This window comes from Crotalus tigris, unplaced genomic scaffold (genome assembly GCF_016545835.1).
Source record: "Crotalus tigris isolate CLP2741 ecotype Arizona unplaced genomic scaffold, ASM1654583v1 scf7180000024339.11422700, whole genome shotgun sequence".
In the NCBI taxonomy this organism is placed as follows: domain Eukaryota; kingdom Metazoa; phylum Chordata; class Lepidosauria; order Squamata; family Viperidae; genus Crotalus; species Crotalus tigris.
The window spans coordinates 11,361,644-11,382,289 of NW_024100509.1; the positions used below are offsets into that span (position 1 = coordinate 11,361,644).

At 43.2% G+C, this 20,646-nt stretch overlaps 1 protein-coding gene across 12 annotated transcripts in view; it reads left to right on the forward strand.

Annotated features, from left to right (window-relative positions):
- The window catches only part of FAT3 (FAT atypical cadherin 3), a 550,618-nt gene that overhangs the window by 502,240 nt on the left and 27,732 nt on the right, over nt 1-20,646 (forward strand). For 11 of the 12 annotated variants that reach the window (XM_039325844.1, XM_039325847.1, XM_039325850.1 and 8 more), the window contains 3 exons: nt 1,676-1,833; nt 10,704-11,172; nt 18,990-19,143. In XM_039325844.1, coding sequence (XP_039181778.1) covers nt 1,676-1,833; nt 10,704-11,172; nt 18,990-19,143 — 781 coding nt within the window. The remainder of the gene's footprint in view (nt 1-1,675; nt 1,834-10,703; nt 11,173-18,989; nt 19,144-20,646) is intronic. The other variant, XM_039325848.1, reaches the window with a different exon arrangement.

Sequence of the window (20,646 nt, forward strand, 5' to 3'; positions counted from 1 at the left end):
GCAGTTCTTAGAGTATATCTTTAATGATGCAAGTAGTTGTTTTCATTTGAGAAGATTTCTGTCAAGAAAACTGCTCAGAAGTAACTCAATGTGTCTTTCTTAGTTTTGGGGGCCTTACATCACTCTTTTCAAACTAAAGCAACTACTTGCATAATTAAATATATACTCAGAGGACAATTTTAACTCTCTTTTTCCCAACCAGACTATTTAAACTTCATTGTCTCTTTGCCCTGTGGAATGCAGCCTCTTCCTATTGGGAATCCAGACTACATTCCACCATAATGACCCATTATGTTTCAAAAATGAGGTCTCCAAATTTGGCAACCTTAAGTGTGCTGGGCCAGCCAATAGCTTCAGAACATTAAGACTTGTGGACTTCAACTCTCAGTCAGCCCTGAGATCTACCAAGACTTAAGGTTGCCAAGTTTGGAGACCCCAATCTAAAAGACTTATATGGCCATCTATTTTGTACAGAAATCCTAGACGATTTACAACAAAGTCAATAAAAGTAACTCTAAAATCATAGTCTTTGGATAAGGACTCTCAATGTCTTACAAAAGACTTCTCAAAATATCCCAACTTCCTTATTATTTGGAACGGCAAAACCCAGTTGTGTTAAGGAAGTTTTGGATGTGGGCTACAATCTGTGCCTGGTTTAATAGGTCACAAGTTTTGCTAAACTACCACAATGTTATCCTACAGGAGTGAAGGGTGAAGTGTGTTGCATATCTAGAACAACTCGCCATGGGACAACGCTCTACAGACAAATTCAATGCTGTATTGTTTTTATTCTGGTACTTTTATTATTGGTAACCAACAATTTCTTGGAAATTGTTGTAACTCTTGTATTTCTGGATTGACTTTATTTTATTTCTATTGATCACAGTTCTGTCAAAATTGATTCAACTTTTATATTTGTTGAACTGTCCTGCAGCGAGTTGGCCATGGCAAGTTGGCTGCAATGAGTTGGTTGTAGTGAGTTGTCCCATTCTGTGTGCTGCAGTGCAAAGCCCTGTTGATTTTGATGTGCATCACAATGTCACAAGCATATCAATAAGGGTGGAGCTTGGGGTCGAACATTCTTTTGTCATTATGATAAAAATAACAGTAATGATGTATACCAAAAAAAACCCCCACCCTGCCCTACAATATTTAAATTGTGGTCTTGTTCATTCACTACAAACAGATTAATATTGCTTTATGCACAGACCAAGAAAGAACAGATCCTGCTTTATTAGTGCATTAATCTTCATCAGCATAGGGTGTGCATACTACAGGGACAGGTTTTTAAACTGTCAAAAGTTGTGGTTTGTTTTTTTAAGGTTCTTCCTTATCAGCCTTGTTAACCAAGCATCCTACTTAATTAACTTTTTTTTCCACCTTAGTGTAGAGCAGGGGTTCCCAACCGAGGGTGCTTGCACCCCCTAGAGGTGCGAGACGCTATTCCACGGGGTGCAAAAGCTTGGGTTTTCAAAATTATAGTATATATGCATAATTCGCTGCCGTTATTTCGAACTTTTGTGAGGGGTGCGAGAATATATCAGAAGCATTCTAGGGTGCGGGGTATAGAAAAGGTTGGGAGCCCCTGGTGTGGAGGATTGGATAATCTCCAGTGTTTGGTTTCAGAAGGCACAAAATAAAACACCGTAATCTGTTTTCTAAATGGTTATTTCAGGACACACTTCTCTGAGCTTTGCTGGGAATAGTTACATCAAATACCGGGTTTCTGAAAATAGCAAGAACGAAGAATTCAAACTGGGTCTCCGTCTGCGGACTCTGCAAAGCAACGGAATTATAATGTACACCAGAGCAAATCCCTGTATAATTCTGAAGGTAATTAAAATCAGTTTTATCTTTTCCCCCAGGTTGGATTGGTTTTTGGGGGGGGGTTGTTTTTGTTTTTTTTGTTTTTTTGGATTGTATCTCTCTCTTTAGGCTCAACTGGAAATGTTCTTGTTTCAGCAAGGAAGATCCAGCCTTTTCAGTTTTGAGAGTGATAAAGAAAGAAACCACAGTTTTAGCCACCATAATGGAAATGTCTTGTTTCTGTGAATTGCATTTTTTTTTATTAAAATAAACTCCAGGATGAGTAAAAGACAGAGTAACTTATTTTCTGCCTCGCTAGCAGTATCTGCCAAGACTACAGATTTAGAAGAATTATTGCCATAGATTTTGCTACAGATAGATTTGGGCTTTTTCTTCTAATGGACCTAGGATGTAGTGAATAAAGCAAAAATGGAAGTTTGGCTTTTATTCTTCCCAATGAAAAAGTCCATCTTACTTTTGGAGAAGCATGAGATGGCCAGATTTCTTGCCTTTTTCTTTCCTTTCGCAACTCCAAACTATCCTTCATGCTAATAGCAGTACTAGGATCTCATCGGAGCCTGATTCGTGTAATAAATTCCCCCAGCCATTCCCGAAGCCCAGTGATCAACAAGCCACGGCCCGGTACCGGGCTGCTGCCCATAGGTTGGGCACCCCTGAGGTAAATTAATAGAACTCCCCAGTAGCCTATGCTGAGTTAAAGGGACAAATAATCCAGTTTGGTAGGTAATCTATTTACAACCATTTGTTTAGTGACAGTTACAACAGCACAGAAAAAAAGTGATTTATAACCGTTTTTCATACTTAAAATGTAGCATCCTGATGGTCATGGGATCAAAATTCATATGCTTGGCAACTGGCCCATATTTATGACGGTTGCTGGGTCCCACGATCGTGTGATGTCCTTTTGGGACTTTTTGAGAAACAAAGTCAGTAAGGAAGCCTGATTTACTTAACAACCATATTACTAACTTAACATCTTCAATGATACACTTAACAACAGTGGCAGAGAAATTCATAAAGTGGGGTTTAGTGTGATAGGTCAATTGTAGTGGTATGGTTTATATAACCAATTGTGATCAACCCACAATTAGAATTCCTGGTTTGGGATAATTCAGAGTCAGTCTATGCTGATCTTGAAAGTTTTATTGTTAATCCCGTCAGCTATATGCTCAATATCTCAGGGACTGATAATAACCGAGGCTTTAAGCATATAATACTTTCCTGGAAAAAGAAGTATTGACATTTCCTGGCCACTAAAAACTTTCTCCAATTAAGAGATTGTCTTGAATCTATTCTGGCAGAGCTGACTCAAAAACTCTTCAAGCCACATGGTACAGTCCTACCTGGGGGAAGTGCTAATTGGCTAACTCATAAGGGGTCAGGTTCCTCCAGCTTACGTTTTAGTTCAATTTAAGCCTATTTGCTGAAACCACAGGCTAAAACAAAAGCCACATTCAACCGTAAGCAAAGCCAAAATAGTAACAGCAGCTATTGCAAAATACGGAGCAGGGTGTTAATTCCCACTCCCTTCGCTCCAGACATTCTTCTTCCTTTCTAGAGAAAAAAAAGCCTTTGGAGCAATAAACCAAAAGAGTAATTTTCAGTAACCCCTTATTACATGGGTCATTGCCATTCCAATGACTTTGACAATCAAGCTATTGCAGTACACTGAATTTCTGAATTGTAGAGCAGAGCATGGCCTAATGTTTTTTAAAAAGATTTTGGATTTCTACCTATATGCTTATTTTTCTTCTCCCCACAACTATTACCACCTCCTCCTCCTCCTCCTCCTCCTCCTCCTCCTCCTCCTCCTCCTCCTCCTCTTCTTCTTCTTCTTCTTCTTCTTCTTCTTCTTCTTCTTCTTCTTCTTCTTCTTCTTCTTCTTCTTCTCTTCCTCCTCCTCCTCCTCCTCCTCTTTCTGATCAGATAATAAATGTGTTAAAGGATGTCCTTAACTTACAGTCACAAGTGAGCTCAAAATTTCTGTTGCTAAACAAGAGAGTTGTTAAGTGAATTTTGCCCGTTTGACGACCTTTCTTGCAACAGTTGTTAAGTAAATCACTGCAGTTGATAAGCCAGTACTGTAACATGGTTGTTAAGTGAATCTGGCTTCTCCATTGACCTTGCTTGTCAGAAGGTCGCAAAAGGTGACCTTGGGAATACTGCAACTGTCATAAATGTGAATCAGTTGCCAAGCATCCAAATTTTGATGACGTGACCTTGGGGAAGCTGCAACGGTCGTACGTGTGAAAAACAGTCATCAGTCACTTTTTCCAGTGTTGTAACTTTAAACGGTCACTAAATGAACTGTTGTATGTCGAGGACTATCTGTCATGAATACATTGGTCAGTATATACAGTGTAAGTATGTCTGGTTGGATAATAAATGCATTTACATACACTCAGTAAAATTCAATTCAGATGACGGTGTGGGTTGTGTCATCTGTTACACCAATCAAGCCTTGCCTGAAATGTTCATTGCTGAAACAGCGGAAAAGCCCTGGAAATGATCCCAGTGTGGCAGGAGCTGTAGGAAGTAATATTTTAATCAATCTACCATTTTGCTCAAATGATCCTGAAATGTATTCCTCCTAACTAAATATTCCCCTGGATGGGTGGGTCGGCAGGCTTTTGCATTCAGGAACTGTGACTGCAAAATCCCCGAAGGATCCTTTGATGGTTTTACTACTAATGCTGATACGCAGATCTGGTTGACATCCAAGCACCTTCGCTAGGCTAATATTCCGAAATGATTTATTAGGACCATTCATCTCATTCTGCCTATTTGGTGAGGCAATGAAAGGGCACCAATTTGTGTACTAAGAGTTCCTTCCTGCCTGCCTGCCTGCCTTCCTTCCTGGCCAATTTAATGACTGCCTGTGTAGGTGTGCGTAGGTGCGTGTATGTCTACATGAACATTGATTCGGGGAGGGTTAATTTATGGTGACATTCTGAGACCTGAGGCTAAAATCCAGGGATATGGAACCTGGTTCAGGAAGAACTGACACAGAAGCAAAGAGAGCAGCAGTGTTCATTGGGACAAAATGGCAGACAAACTTGTAGTTTGATCCCACTCTTTCTGAACAAGGATAGAGCATGCATAAACACACACACATACCGAGAGAGAGAGAGACAGAGACAGAGACTCTGCAGATGCTACTAGGCAAAGCCAAGATATGAGGGGTCCTTGGTGCTCTCTGAGTTTGCTTGTTTTCTTGCAGACATTTCATTACCCAAACTAGGTAACATCATCAGTGCTAGAAGGGAGAGGGGTTTGCTCTTATTATTTACTTGATTTTTGGTCTGATGTTAACCTTGGAGATAATCTATGCTGATCTGGGTGCTGATTGCTAATGGAGAGGTGCTTTTTGTTCTTTTAGGGGCTGGGTGATTGTCCCTTTTGCATAATCTATACATGTTGTTAATGTCTATGTCAGGGGTCTTCAAACTTGGCCCTTTTATGACTCGTGGACTTCAACTCCCAGAATTCCTCAGCCAGGCATAACATCCACGAGTCATAAAAGGACCAAGTTTGAAGACCCCTGACCTATGTGTCTATTGATGGCTGATTTGTCCGAGTGCCAGGCTTCTAGAAATTCCCTGGTGCTTTTGGACTTGGCTTGGTCTAGGATGGTCACATTTTCCCAATGGCAACTATGGTTAAATCTGTCCATATGTTGTGAAATTAAAGAATTTTCATCATGTCTTCTGACCGCTAGTTGGTGTTCATGGATTCACTCTGCTAGTCTTCTGCCTGTTTGTCCTACATGCCGTAGTGGCTGTTAAAGTCCTTACACTGTATGTTGTAGAATAGATGACTCCTATTTTTTTCTTCTGGGTCGTTCGGTTTACTTAGAACGTTTTGGAGGACTTTAGTTGGTTTGTGTGCTACGGTGATGCCATGTAGTTGTAATAGTCTGTTAGTGGTTTCTGAGACGTTTTTGATGCATGGCAGTGTTTTATCCTTTTTGCATCTTGTGTTGGTTGTGCTATGGTAGGTTCTGTCTTTAAGGCTTTCTTAGAATGCCATGAGGATGGGAGTTACATGGATCCCAAGGAGATTTCATTTTAGAAGACAAGCACCATGATAGAGGAAGCACACTTCCTGAGTCTCAAGAGATGACACTGCTTAATTTAAGGAACCTGGAGTGTTTGAGGGGTTGATTCTATGGGACATGAGAGGTACCTCAAGTTGCCAGGCCCTAGGCCATGTAGGACTCTATAGGTTAGTGATAGCAAACCTTTTAGAGACCGAATGCCCAAACCCCCCCTGCCCCCCACACCATCCCCGCCCTGCGGCCACCCACCACCTCCATGGCCTGCCACAGATCGCCCAGGTGGCCCAGCAGCACCATGGTGGCCACGCCCTCTGCCCACGCCCTGCAGCATCATCTGCACGTGACAGGGCGGGAGGGCAGAGTCTTGTCCCCGTTGCCCAGCGGCCATGTCCTTGGCTGCGCTGTTCCGCGTGGGCCGCACCCAGGGACGACTCTCCTCCAGGGGGCTGCTGGTGAGGAGGGGGCCGTGGGGGGAGGCAGGGCTGGGGTGACGGCGTGCCCAGAGAGAGGGTTCTGAGTGTCGCCTCTGGCACGCATGCCATAGGTTCGCCACCACTGCTATAGGTCATAAAAGATACCTTGAATTGCACCTGGAAGCATAATAGTAAGTAAGCCCAGCCTTGGAGAGCAAAGTTATGCAATGGATATACCAAAGCATGCCATCATGTCTGCATAGCTGCATTCTGGACCAGTTGAAGTTTCCAAGCACCATGTAGAATACATTGCAATAGTCTGACCATTGGACAGTGCAATTGCTTTTAAATGTAGAAATTTGGCCATTGCAGAATAGAAGGATGTTAAGATGCTTCTGTTGAAAATCTTACAATGGTTCCCAGCTGTGTTCTGCACTTAAAAGTGTTTGTTTAACCTTTAAAATTCTAAATGGTTTCATTCCTGACTATTTGAGAGACCGTCTCCTGCAGGCTTCCAAAGATGCTCCCATTGTGAGAAGCTGGCACACAGTCTTTCTCTCTCGGCCAGGAGTCTCTGCAGGAGAGGCTCCAAAAAGTCAAGATGGTCTGCTGAACCACAGAGTCACAGCTTTTACCCTTTTTTTATATGCAGGTAAATGCAAATGCGATGCAGATAAAAGGGGACAGAGCTTCAGTCACCCGGTCATGACTGACATCTTGACATTTTGGATGCACACCCCTCCAGGGACACAGCTGCTCTCTTCCTTTAGAACATCTGAAAAGATGGGTCTTATTCACCAGCCCTTTAACAGTTTGTGGCTAGGGAAGAGAAGGGAAGGGAAGGGAAGGGAAGGGAAGGGAAGGGAAGGGAAGGGAAGGGAAGGAAGGAAGGAAGGAAGGAAGGAAGGAAGGAAGGAAGGAAGGAAGGAAGGAAGGAAGGAAGGAAGGAAGGAAGGAAGGAAGGAAGGAAGAGTTTTCCCTTGTAATCCCAACATGCTCTGGATTTCCTGACCATAATAGCCAGAACAGGAGCATTTGAAGACAGTCAGTACAATTCGAGTCAGATAAATTTCCAGATTATTTGTTTATTGTCTTGTCATTCCTGTAACTGCTTTCCTTTAAGACAAGGGGTGTCAGATTCAATTTCATTGAGGGCCGCATCAGCATTATGGTTGCCCTCAAAGAGCCAGATGGGCGTGGCTGGGTAGGCGTGGCCGGGTGGTCACAGCCAGGTTGCTGTGACTCGGTAGGCATGGCTGGCTGGGTGTGGCCATGTAGGGTCAGCCCAGCCCCGCTTCCCCAAGGGGGTGCCCGGCCACGCTTACCTCCTCCTCGAGGCTGCTGCTGCTGTGCTCACTCTCCTTGGCCAGGTTGCTCATGGCGGGTGTGGGAGGGCGGTGTGTGTGTGTGTGTGTGTGTGGATTGCGGGCGCCACTCCTAGGTGATTGTTTCACCTGGCAGGCTACAATGGTGGCTTCCTCTCTGGGTTCACGAGCTTGTGTGAGTGCAGTGCAGGTGAGGTGGGGCTGAGCACGGCTTATTGGATGCCCTTAGCTCAAGACTGTCACTGCTGACCAATGAGCAACCGAGGGGCCAATGAGCTACAGCTGCTGCCGGGCACCACCAGCCCCTGCATATCACCACCTCCTATGCATGTGCCCAGGGGGAGCACCGGGCTGGGGTGGGCCAGGGCCGAGGTGGTGGGTGCCTGCCCCTCACCATCTCCAGGGTTGCCCCATGGGTCAGATCTAAACACATCACGGGCCAGATCTGGCCCACGGGCCTTGAGTTTGACATGTCTGCTTTAAGAGCTCATGGTGGTGCATATAAGAGTCCATGAAGCTGTATGGCTGAGAATGGACTGGAACAGGTGGTCCACTTTGATCCAGTTCTGTTGCCACTTCACCACCTGGCTTTTTGTGTCTGTCTCCAAAGAAGCCAGCATTGCCAAATGTAAAATTCTTCTCCAGCTCAGATTCAAATTCAAGCTGGAGAAAAATACCTTCTCATAAATCAAGCGCAGGCTTTCCAGTCTATCAGCTTCACAACAAGAATCCCTATTTTGAAAATTCATTATGTGTACACATCATCACTCGAGAGTTAGGAATGTACAAAGGAATATTGGGGTCAGTATGGAAATTAGAAAAAAAAAATCCAATTTGGTGAAATAACCTATTTTTGTTCAGCAATCATTAATAATCAACTTCTTGTGCTGATTTTAGGACAGACTCCATCTGGTGTTGTATTACATCATTGCAAAGAAACTCTAGATTTGCTATGTATTATGTAGAAAAATAACAAAATACTGTATTCAGTAATCATTTTAACTTTGCAATAATAAAAATTTTAGTGGGGTTAGAGAAATTCTAGAAAAGTAAATGTAAAACGCAATCCGCATGGGAAAACCACTAGTTTTTTGTTTATGTTTTTCTAAGCATAAAAACCAGAAATACATATCCTATTTTGCACTCAAAATGGAAGGATTATTGGGGGAAATAATCTGTCAGATAACTTATATTTGTAATTGCATCCTTGGCATTTCATTTTGGTAGATTTAAAAGTGTATGAAATTGATAGTGATGTATAATGTACTCAGTCAACACTGAGTGATTTAGAAAGATTATACCTGGTTTGTAATTGGTTGGGAGGCCACAAGGAAACCCTCTGGCTATGTATTAGACTGAGAAGCAGAAAGAACATTTCAGAAGAAAGCAACACAAAGTTGTAGTAGTTGCCAAGAAAACAATATCGCTATGCAGTCTTCTGTTTCTTCTTCAAAGCTGGTTTTTTTGTCTCTTTTGGACATAAGGAAGAGAAATGCTCCCTCTTTTAACCAAGTCACAGAGCAAACTATTTGTGTGCCTATATTTTTTTAAAAAAAAAGTGCTTTAAAAATATTCAGTGAAATCTCAAATTTATCTGATCGCAATGCAAGAATCCTCATATGCAGTGAACTAAATTTCCAGGCAGTGTACAAAATGACTTCATTGCCTAAAAATGGAGTTTTGCTTGGTGATACAAAGCAAACCACATGTCCATTTACATTATTTGGACAATGATCAGGCCAATCATGTAATTTATATCATTTGCATAATATCTTCAAATGACATAATATTTTCTCAGTGGCCTTTCATATTTAACAGACAATCTTAGGTTTCCCCCTCCACACACCCCCACCGTAGTCTATTAAACAAGTTGATATTCTGGAAAGCCTGTGCTTGATTTATGAGAAAGTCCATTTGACTAACTTATTAAGCATTTTGCCACTTACTTCAATTTCTTTAAATTCTTTAGGCTGTCAGTTAATTTTAGTTCTGCACTTGACCAAAGGTTAACTCACCAGATGGTTTTTCAACCTCATGGCATTGAAGATCTCTTTCAAGTTTAAAGTAATTACATTTCAAAGGTGTTTAGAAAGTGAGCCTTAATAAACTTAGTCCTAAAAAGACTTTACCACCACAGTGGAAAGCTTGTTGGCTTCCTTCATCTCCTGGTGCTCAGTCCTGTGAGAGACTGTTGACTGCAATCTCCTTGTGAGAAGCTGCTTTTTCAAGTACAGGTGGTCAATCTCTTCTCCTTTATTCAAAGAGGTCCTCTTACAACAGGCTTGTCACTGGTCTGTCAGTCCTAGCTGTATTTTTGTCTTGTTTGAAAATGTCTAGTTTACCAGTTCCTCAGAAGTCAAAATCCCCTTTGCCATAGGGCTGTTTTAAGAATACTGTATAAGCAGTGCCTTGCTGGATCAGAAGCCTGGCCCATCTGTCTGTTCTCATATGGCTAGCCAACTGCATAAGGAGGCCTCTTAGTCTCCCAGAGATGGCCTTCAGAGGAGTCCCATTGCCATCAAGGAACTATATCGCAATGTAAGTTTCTCTACTAGGCCATCAAAGACTTGAGGGATTCCTAAGTTTTGATTTGTAGACTGTCTTCCTCCTAAGGGAGGTATGAGAATACCTGGCATTGTCTCCCCTCCAAATCAAAGGCACATTTCCTAGCACAGGTAAGAAAAGAACTACCTTTGGAAGCACACCTAACTAATACCCTAAATACATTCATAGGGTGTTGTCATGCAGAAGATTTGTTCCTATGTTTCTCACAATACCAGGACCTGCAGCAGCTTCTGTATCTATGATCTGAGAAATACGGAAAACCCATGTGAAAAGCAGCACTCCATTTAATGCTTGAAAAACACAACAAAAACATAAACCCTTTGGTTTGACTTGCAAATAAACCAGGCAGCAAAGCTTACCTTGTCCGTTGCTTTGCAAGACACTGCATGTGACTTCAGCTTGGTAAAATAAAGAGTTTTAAATAAGCTGGAAGGTTTCAGAAAAACCAGTACTGGTGCAGTGATGTCTCCACTGTTACAAGCTCTGTTTTCCTCACGTTTCACTTTCCATTTGCAGATCGTGGATGGTAAACTCTGGTTCCAGTTGGATTGTGGTGCTGGCCCAGGCATCCTGGGAATTTCAGGCAGGACGGTGAACGATGGGAGCTGGCATTCCGTCTTCCTTGAGTTGAACCGAAACTTCACCAGCCTCTCGCTGGACGACAGCTACGTGGAGAGGCGCAAAGCTCCCCTTTATTTCCAGACCCTGAGCACAGATAGCTCCGTTTATTTTGGAGCCCAGGTACAGGTGGATAATGTCCGAAGCTTAACAGACAAGAGGTCCACCCAGGTCTTGAGCGGCTTCCAAGGCTGTTTGGATTCCATCATCCTCAATAACAACGAGTTGCCTCTCCAGAACAAACGAAGCAGCTTTGCGGAGGTGGTGGGACTAACCGAACTGAAGCTTGGCTGTGTGCTGTATCCCGATCCATGTGAGCGAAACCCTTGTCAGAATGGAGGAACCTGTATCAGTGTGCCATCTGGGGGTGAATATTCTCACCTTGTACTCGGGAATGTTCAGGGTGGGGATGGCTTGGTTTTGCCCTTGTGGTGCAGTGGTTAAAGTGCAATACTGCAGGCAAACTCTGCCTACAGTCTAGAGCAGTGGTGGTGAACCTATGGCACGCGTGCCAGAGGCGGCGCTCAGAGCCCTCTCTGTGGGCATGCGTGCCATGATCGGAGATGGTAACTGTCCCTCTTCAACCAGCCGCCTGCTAACTCGCCGAGGTCCCACGTGGCCGGATGCATCCCAGCACGGCTGGTTTCCCTCCCCCCATCCCATCCCTCCTGGCCTCGCATGCTCTCTTTTTCCCCGGATACGACCCACTGCATCGCCTCCTCAGCTGTCGGCCAGCTGTCCAGCTGAGAGGCAGCTTCTCTGAACTGCTGGCAGCGGGTGGCGGAGCCCCAGAGTGCCAGTCGAGGGGCCGGCAGGCTGTGGCTGCTGACGGACACTGTTGGCCTCCATGCACTCGCTGGCCTGTGTGCGGGGGGCGATGGTGTCAGGCAGCAGCCACCCCAGCCCCTGCCTCGCCTTGCCCCACAGCAGTGGCACCCCCACCCTGCCTCGCCTCACCATGCAGGACGAACCTCTTGCCCACTGCCCCATCAGCCAGAGACCCTCTGGATCTCCCCCAACCTGTCCAACCCCCACAGGCATCCCTCCCCACGAGCAACATCGAGGTGACCACTCCCACCTTGGCCACACCCACCCAGTCTGCCATGACCACCACAGCCACGCCCACCCAGTGGGCCACACCCACCCAGCACCCGGCGATACATAAGTGGGTTTTGGGTGGCAGTTTGGGTCCTCGGTCTCTAAAAGGGTCGCCATCACCGGTCTAGCGTTCGATCCTGGCTGTCTTGAGGTTGCGAGAGAGAGTCATGGTGGCGCAGTAGTTATAATGCATTATTATAACTCACTGCCAGGAATTCGATCCTGACTGGGCCAAGGTTGATTCAGCCTTCAATTATTCTGAGGTCAGTAATATGAGGATCCAGATTGTTGGGGGCAACATGCTGACTCTAAATCGCTTACAGAGGGCTGTGAAGCACTATAGGACAGGATATAAGTCTAAGTGCTATTGCTATTGCTGTGGACTCAGCCTTCCAGCTTTCCAAGATTGATAAAGTGAGGAGCCAGATTAGGGAGGGCAACATGCAAATAATGCTTACATTGTGAAATGCCCAGAGAGTGCTGCAAAGCACTATGGCAGTGTTTCCCAAACTTGACAATTTTAAGGCATGTGGACTTCAACTCCCAGAATTCCACAGCCAGCAACGCTGGCTGTGGAATTCTGGGAGTTGAAGTCCACATGCCTTAAAATTGTCAAGTTTGGGAAACACTGCACTATGGGGTGGTATATAAGTCTAAGTGCTATTGCTATTGCGGCTTCAGCTTCTCGTGCCAGCCCTCTGTCCATTTGTCGATTGATTTTCAGCTGCAGAGAGAAATTGGAAACATCCCACATTTCTTTCCGCGCAGCATTAATTCACAGAGCCGTCAGTGGAATAATATATTCCATTTGTCTTCGGTCAGACATATTGACTTATCGTGTGTTGTGCAGCATCCCCCAAATTCACAATAATTCCTTGCACCCTTAATTGCTCTGAGTGTCCCTAAATCACTTTTTTTCTGTAGATGATTGATTGGGGCTCTGCGCCGCAATCAATCATTCCAATGATCTCCTAGCTTGCCCAAGGTGCTGGACTCTGGACCCGTCCAACTTTGGCAACGATGATGATCACAGTGATAACGATTTGTTGTTTGATATGACAACACATCTATTATCCCAGAGTCTAACCCTCTTCCTGTTGCGATGTCTCCTATTCCTGTGTGAGCCCTGAGTAATAATTCCTCTTTACTCTGAACCTGTGCTGTGGTTCTAACTCCACTATGAATAACCTGCTATGAAGAGAGATTAAATATTTAGTCTGAAGAAGAGAACTTTAATGGGGGGTATGGCACTGCGGGAAGTAAGAAAGATAACATTTTACTTGCTGGAAATAATGGAAGAATGGTTTCCTAAGGGAAAGGGACTATTTTTAAGTCCAGAGTGAGCAGATAGCATTCGGAAGGGATTCAGGTAGACATCTTGTACTAAATGGTGTATAAGGAGGAGGTATAACATAATCAGACTTCGATTATGTTCTGAGATTATATAGCAAGATTCTGCTGATATAATCAATCCTGCAGAGCACGGATCTCCAATCTTTCTGGCTTTGTGGACCACCACACGGGGTGGGGGTGGAAGAGGGAATAATTCTGTGCAAGCAGCAGGTGTTCCTTTTTTTTTTAATAATAATTTTTTATTTTTCCAAACTCTCCCCCATACATATACCGTGATATTTATCAGATGTTAATATACATTCTTTTTACATTCATATATAAGATACTTTTGATAAAATGAAATAAATACATACACATGACTTTTGGTGTTGCTTGCCCATTTCCCCTTTCACTGTATCCACTCCTTCTTCTCTACCTTCTTTCTCCCTTTCTTCTCTTCCCTACTTCCCTCTTCTTCCTCTCCTCTTCTCTTTCCTTCACCTCCCCACTTCTCTTCTCCTCCAACCTTCCTATTTCTTTCTCTCCTCCTTTACTCTTTTCTCTCTCCTCTCCTTTCTTCCCTCTCATGTCGCTTTCACGATTGTGTGAAAAATGGTCACAAGTCACTTTTTTCAGAGCCGTTGTAACTTCAAAGCGTCACTAAGTGAACTGCTATAAGTTGAGAACGACTTGTACCCACGCAGTATCTTTGGCCATCCTGCTACCAGCCCAGCCCTGCCTTTTTAATTTTGCAGCCTTCATAGTAATACTGGCCATCTCCTAGATTACTTCAATCTTACAGGAAATGAACTCAAGGATAATGGTAGTGTCCAGAGACCTGAAACACTAAAGCATTAGCACATTCAATATGAAACATCGGGACATGTGTTAATGCAAAGTTGTACGTGTAAAAAGTTCTCCATTTGCAAATATGAAGTCTGGGAAGCTGAGTGCCTCCGATCTTGCAAGGAAAGCAGGGTCATCATTCAAAAAGATGCAGAAGCTTTTAGGAAAATAGCTAAATGCATTTATTTATGTTTCTGAGCAATAAAGATAAAACCAATGCCTAACTTTCACTCAGCATATTATAAATTAGATCAAGTATCTCTCCCCCCTCCCATAAATAAGCAGAGTAAACGGGGAGGGGACTGGCTCATCTTGCGCTTGACCTCGGTGGACTCCGTTTATAGGAATGCTCAGAAAATAGCCCGATGTTCAAATTTAAACCTTTCTACCGAATCACTTTAATATAATTTCCTTTCTACTTCTGTCCCTTGGCGGATTGAATGCCTCGCATTTACATCGGCTGCCGGAAGGGAAGAACATCTTCAAATGAAGGTCCATTTTATTAGGAAGAAGCAGAGACAAGCAGCTCCCATCTGAAGGGTCCGTTTTATTAGGAGAGAGAGAGAGACGAGCAGCTCACATTCAGATGAGTTTTGCTGCTGTGTTTTATGTACTAAAGCATGCAGTTACTGCTGCGATCGGAGAGCGAGTGCCTTGAGGGGGTAGCTCAGCTTCCTTACTCATACTCTCCTCTCTGTCTTCCTCATGTTTCTCTCTGTTGTCTCTTGTTAGGAAATCTATTTCCTTGGGCTTTTATTTCACGCTCTCAGCAGTCTATGTAAATAAAGGGTTGTAATGGTGCCATAATTCTAAAGCAGCGGCCTTTAACTATACATTAGCCAGGCTATAAGACAATCAATGGCCGCACCAGTAGGAAACTTCCTTTCCTTTCCTTTCTCGCTCCCAAGCAAAGTAATGTATTAGCCCCAGCAATCTGCTGTATATAAAAAGCGTATATAATAATTAAACTGAGTTCAGCCTAAGGCCCTCGATTCTATCAGGTCATAGATCAACATGTTGGCTAAAAGAACGGATCATGGTTAGAAGAGATTTTTTTCACACTTTACTTGCTGACTACTAGATCAACAACTAAGAGTGCTTTGGACAAGGCCCAAAGCTAACTATGGGCCCAAGAGTCTGTTTCCAGGTTTGCACTTTGCAACTAAAATCCATGTAAAAATGTGCCTTTCAACACACATTTTCGAACCTAGTTTTTCCTCAAAATAGGCATCGCTAAATACAGATAATCCTCAACTTATGATCACAATTGAGCCCCAAAATTATGCGGCTAAGTCAGACAGTTGTTCAGTGACTTTTGCTCCATTTTACGAACTTTCTCGCCACAATTGTTAAGTGAATCACTGCAGTTGTTAAGTTAGTAACATGGTTGTTAAGTGAATCTGGCTTCCCCCATTGACTTTGCTTGTCAGAAGGTCGCAAAAGGGATCACATGACCTTGGGACACAGCAACCGTCATAAATATGAGTCAGTTGCCAAGCGTCTGAATTTTGATCACATGACCATGGGGAGGCTGCAGTGGTCATGAGTGTGAAAAGTGGTCCTAAGTCACTTTTTTCAGTGCGGTTGTAACTTTGAATGGCTACTAAATAAACTGTTGTGAGTCAGTGACTACCTGTAATTTTTGCCCTCAATCCTTAAGTTAATACTTTTTCAATAAGTATGCATAAGACTGTTTACTACAGCACTGAAAAAGTGACTGTAAGATGTTGAGACTTTAGAAAGAGTACAGAGAAGAGCAACAAAGATGATCAGGGAACTGGAGGCTAAAACATACAAGGAATGGTTGCTGGAATTGGGTGTGTCTAGTTTAATGAAGAGAAGGACGAGGGGGTGACATGATAGCAGCGTTCCAATATCTCAAGGGCTGCCACAAAGAAGAGGGAATCAAGCTATTCTCCAAAGTACTTCAAGGCAGAACAAGAAACAACGGATGGAAACTAATCAAGGAGAGAAGCAACCTAGAACTAAGGAGAAACTTCCTGACAGTTAGAACAATTAATCAGTGGAACAACCTGCCTCCAGAAGCGTTGAAGTTTTTAAGAAGAGACTGGACAGCCATTTGTCCGAAATGGTATAGGGTTTCCTGCCTGAGCAAGTGGTTGGAGTAGATGACCACCAAGGTCCCTTCCAATTATTATTATTATTATTATGGATCATCGCACAGTCAGCCAGATGTTCAGACTGGATTTGGCATTTTGTCTACCAATCGAGTCCTTACCCAGGACCTGGGATAGGCAGATGTGGATGTTTGATGGTATTACAGGTATCATCGCAGGATGAAAGCAGTTCCTAGTAAGGCCGCCTTTTGCAATTGACTAATGGCAAATTTGTCAATGCCAATGGTGTTCAAGTGGTGCTCCAGTTTTGGGATTGCACCCAAGGCGCCTATGACTATTGGTACTACCCTTGCTTGTTTTTGCCACAGTCTTTCTATTTCTATTTGTAGGTCTTTGTATTTTGTTATCTTCTCCAGTTCTTTCTCTTCTATTCTGCTGTCACATCCACTATCCAGACTTTTTTGTCTTTCTTATCAACAATTGTTAAGTCTGGGGTGTTATGTTGCAGGTGCTTGTCTGTTTGATATTATTGTCTGTTTGATATTATTATTATTATTATTATTATTATTATTATTATTATTATTATTATTATTATTATTATTATTATTATTATTATTATTATGGATCATCGCACAGTCAGCCAGATGTTCAGACTGGATTTGGCATTTTGTCTACCTATCGAGTCCTTACCCAGGACCTGGGATAGGCAGATGTGGATGTTTGATGGTATTACAGATATCGTCGCAGGATGGAAGCAGTTCCTAATAAGGCCGCCTTTTGCAATTGACTAATAGCGAATTTGTCAATGCCAATGGTGTTCAAGTGGTGCTCCAGTTGTTTTGGGATTGCACCCAAGGAGCCTATTACTATTGGTACTACCCTTGCTTGCTTTTGCCACAGTCTTTCTATTTCTATTTGTAGGTCTTTGTATTTTGTTATCTTCTCCAGTTCTTTCTCTTCTATTCTGCTATCTCCAGGCACTGCCACGTCCACTATCCAGACTTTTTTGTCTTTCTTATCGACAATTGTTAAGTCTGGGGTGTCATGTTGCAGGTGCTTGTCTGTTTGAATTCTGAAGTCCCAGAGCAGTTTAATTTTATCATTTTCTATGACTTTCTCTATTTTATGATCCCACCAGTTTTTGCTTACAGGCAAATGATATTTTTTGCAGATCTTCCAATGCACCATTGTTGCTACTTTGTCATGCCGCTGCTTGTAATCAGTCTGTGCAATCTTCTTGCAACAGCTTACCAAGTGGTCCACTGTTTCTTCAGCTTCTTTGCATGGGCGGCACTTACTGTCTTTTGCTGTCTTCTCAGTTTTGACTTTGTATGCATTTGTCCTTAAGGCTTGGTCTTGTGCAGCCAGAATTAGTCCCTCGGTCTCTTTCTTCAATTTTCCTGCTCTTAGCCATTGCCAGGTTTTATTATTATCTGCTTTCCCAGCTATTTTTTTCATGTATTGGCCATGTAGTGCTTTGTCTTCCCATGCCTCTATTCTGGTCTTCATTTGGTCTTTCTTGTAGGCCAGTTTGGTCTCTCCAGTAGTTAGTAAGCCTTCCTGGCTTACTACTACTACTACTACTACTACTACTACTACTACTACTACTACTACTACTAATAATAATAATAATAATAATAATAATAATAATAATAATAATAATTATTATTATTATTATTATTATTATTATTATTATTATTATTATTATTAGCCAGTTCTCAGACTTGCAACTTTCACAGCATTTCCCATGGTCATATGATCAAAATTTGGGCATTTGGCACCTGGCATGTATGTATAACGGTTGCAGCATCCTGGATCACAGGATCGCCATTTATGACTTTCCCAGGGACTTCCAATAAGCCAATCTGGAGGAAGACGGATTTGCTAAATGACCACAAGATTCACTTAATAACTACAGCAACAACAAAAAAAGTTGTAAAATTAAGCGAGGCTCACTTAACAACCACATCCCTTAGGGTTAGATGTCCTGATCCCGGTCATAAGTCAGGGACTACTTGTAACAGTGAAAATGATGGGTGGTACTGAAGCTGCTGTTGGGCCACAGTTGCAGATGACCATCAAATCTGTCTTCCTTCATCATTTTCTCTGCCTGTGAACTTCAGCCCGGCATTGAATGGGAAGTGCATTCAAATTTAAAGGGTCCTGCTTTTACCTCTATTTATCTTGTCTCAAGATGCAAGCCTTCTCCAAAACATTTGAAAATCCTTGCAGCCTGTCTTTTCCAGGCAACATACAGGACATTTTTGAATGTAGGCATCCAGCCACATAAGAGCAGCTTGATAAGTCACCAGGTGCGTTATGCCTCTTACACTGTAGACCAGACATGTCAAATTGGTGATGTCGCGCAATGTATCGGGACTGTTTTGCCATTGCTGGCAATGGGGTGGGCATGGCTTCTGCGTGACGCATCTGGGTCGCAGGCCGACAGTTTGACACTCCTGCTGTAGAAAGAATTTAGCTAATTGGAAGGTCTTGATTCATATATATGGCAACGAATCTAAACTGCACTGTAAACTCCTCTGTTGTTAGAAGCTTTGACGTTCTTCTTTGCTAAAATAAAATAGCCTTCAGACTTTTCGATAAACCAACAAAAGGAATGACATGCTGCACAATCTGCGCATGACTTTGTACCTGGCGTAAGGTTTCTGATTGAGGGATATCTCTGAATTGACCACCAGAGGGTGATAAAATACCACTTTTATTTCTGCTAACTTTCCCAGTGCAACATACACTACTTGGAGAATTGTAGTTTCATTTATCGCTTAAATTTATACTTATCCTTCTGTTTCTCTCCTTCCACCTGACTTAGGTTACCAGTGTAGTTGCCTTTCTCAGTTCACTGGGCGAAACTGTGAATCAGAGATCACCGCTTGCTTTCCCAATCCTTGCCACAATGGAGGATCCTGTGACCCCATCGGCAGTGCCTTCATTTGCGCCTGCAAGAGTGGATTAACTGGAGTGACGTAAGTAAAGTCATATGGGAGAGGACCTCACTAGGGTGCAGGGCTCCTCAAAGTTTTTGGATTTTGCCTAATTTACAGCATAATATAGCACAGTGTGGCGAATGTGCCAGAGGCAACACTCAGAGCCCTCTCTGTGGGCACGCATGCTGTTGCCCCAACAGAGTTCGCCAGAGTAGCAAGCATGTGGTGTTTGGAAGCGACAGGGCAGGAAGTGAGCAAGCAAATGGCGTTGGCCCCCCAGGGATGCCCCGGAGATGGCAAGGGACTGGCCCCCGCTGCCCTGGCCCCGGCCATGCTCACCCAGTCTGCCGTGCCCACAGCAGCCACGCCCACCCAGTGGGCCATGCCCCCCAGCCCCCCTGAGGGCACCACAGTGCTGATGCAGGCCTGTCACTTTGCAATAAATGTAGGTTTTGGGTTGCAGTTTGGGAACTTGGTCTCTAAAAAGTTCGCCATCACTGATGTAGCAAGTAACATAATTTTGGAGAGCTAATTCCATTGATGATACAAAGCTTGTATATAGAGTCAGTCACTTTTTACATTTAATTGCTGAATTATAGCTTTTAGTGAGATATTGTAAGATAGCCATTGACTGCTGATCCTACCTAGACTGGATATGAGGGGTTTTTTTTTCCTAGTTGTGTCTTACTTAAACAACAAGATCTTTCCGAGTCAGACATATTTCAGTGCCCTTACATATTCTTCACCTATATATGTAACCTTTCTAGTGATTGACAGGCCATCCTGTAATAGCAATATCACACAAGCATCAGATAGACAGTTAATGACCTAGGTAGTTCAGGTCATTCCTGGGTGTTTTGTTCTTTAATACAATATGGAGTTGTTTTGATGTTATCCCTTCATCCTTGTTAGCTTACATTGATTTATTGGGTTACATTTAACAAAGACAAGCACATAGTAAGTCCCATTAAAAAGTGGTTTGGTGGTTGAAGTTGGACTCAAGAATAGCAGGCTCAAGTCCATCTGTAATTATGGAAGCTTATTGATTAATGTTAGGCTTGCCACTTTCTTGACGTCCAACCTATTCAACAGGCTAAAGTATAAAAGGTAAAGGTTTTCTCTGTCCAGTTGTGTCCGATTCTAGGGGACCGTATTCATCTCCACCTCTTAGCTGAGGGAGCCAGTGTTGTCCAAAGACCATTTCTGTGGTCATGTGTCCATCATAACTATAAACCAAGGTGCACAGAACTCTTATTACATTCCCATCAAAGTGGTACCTGTTTATCTGCTTGCTTTTGCATGCTTTCCAACTGCTAGGTGGACAAGAGCTGGAGCAAGCAAGAGGGGCTCATCCCATCACATACACTCGAAACTCGAACCCAGACTGTCAGCTTTCCAGCTGACAAGCTCAGGGTCTTTAACTGCTGAGTCATCGCACCTCCTTCTTCAACAGGGTACGGTTGTGGGGGGAAAATGGCAGAACAAGTGCTTGAGCTGTTAGAAGAAAAGCCGTGAGATTTATACACAGTTTTTCCTCTAAAA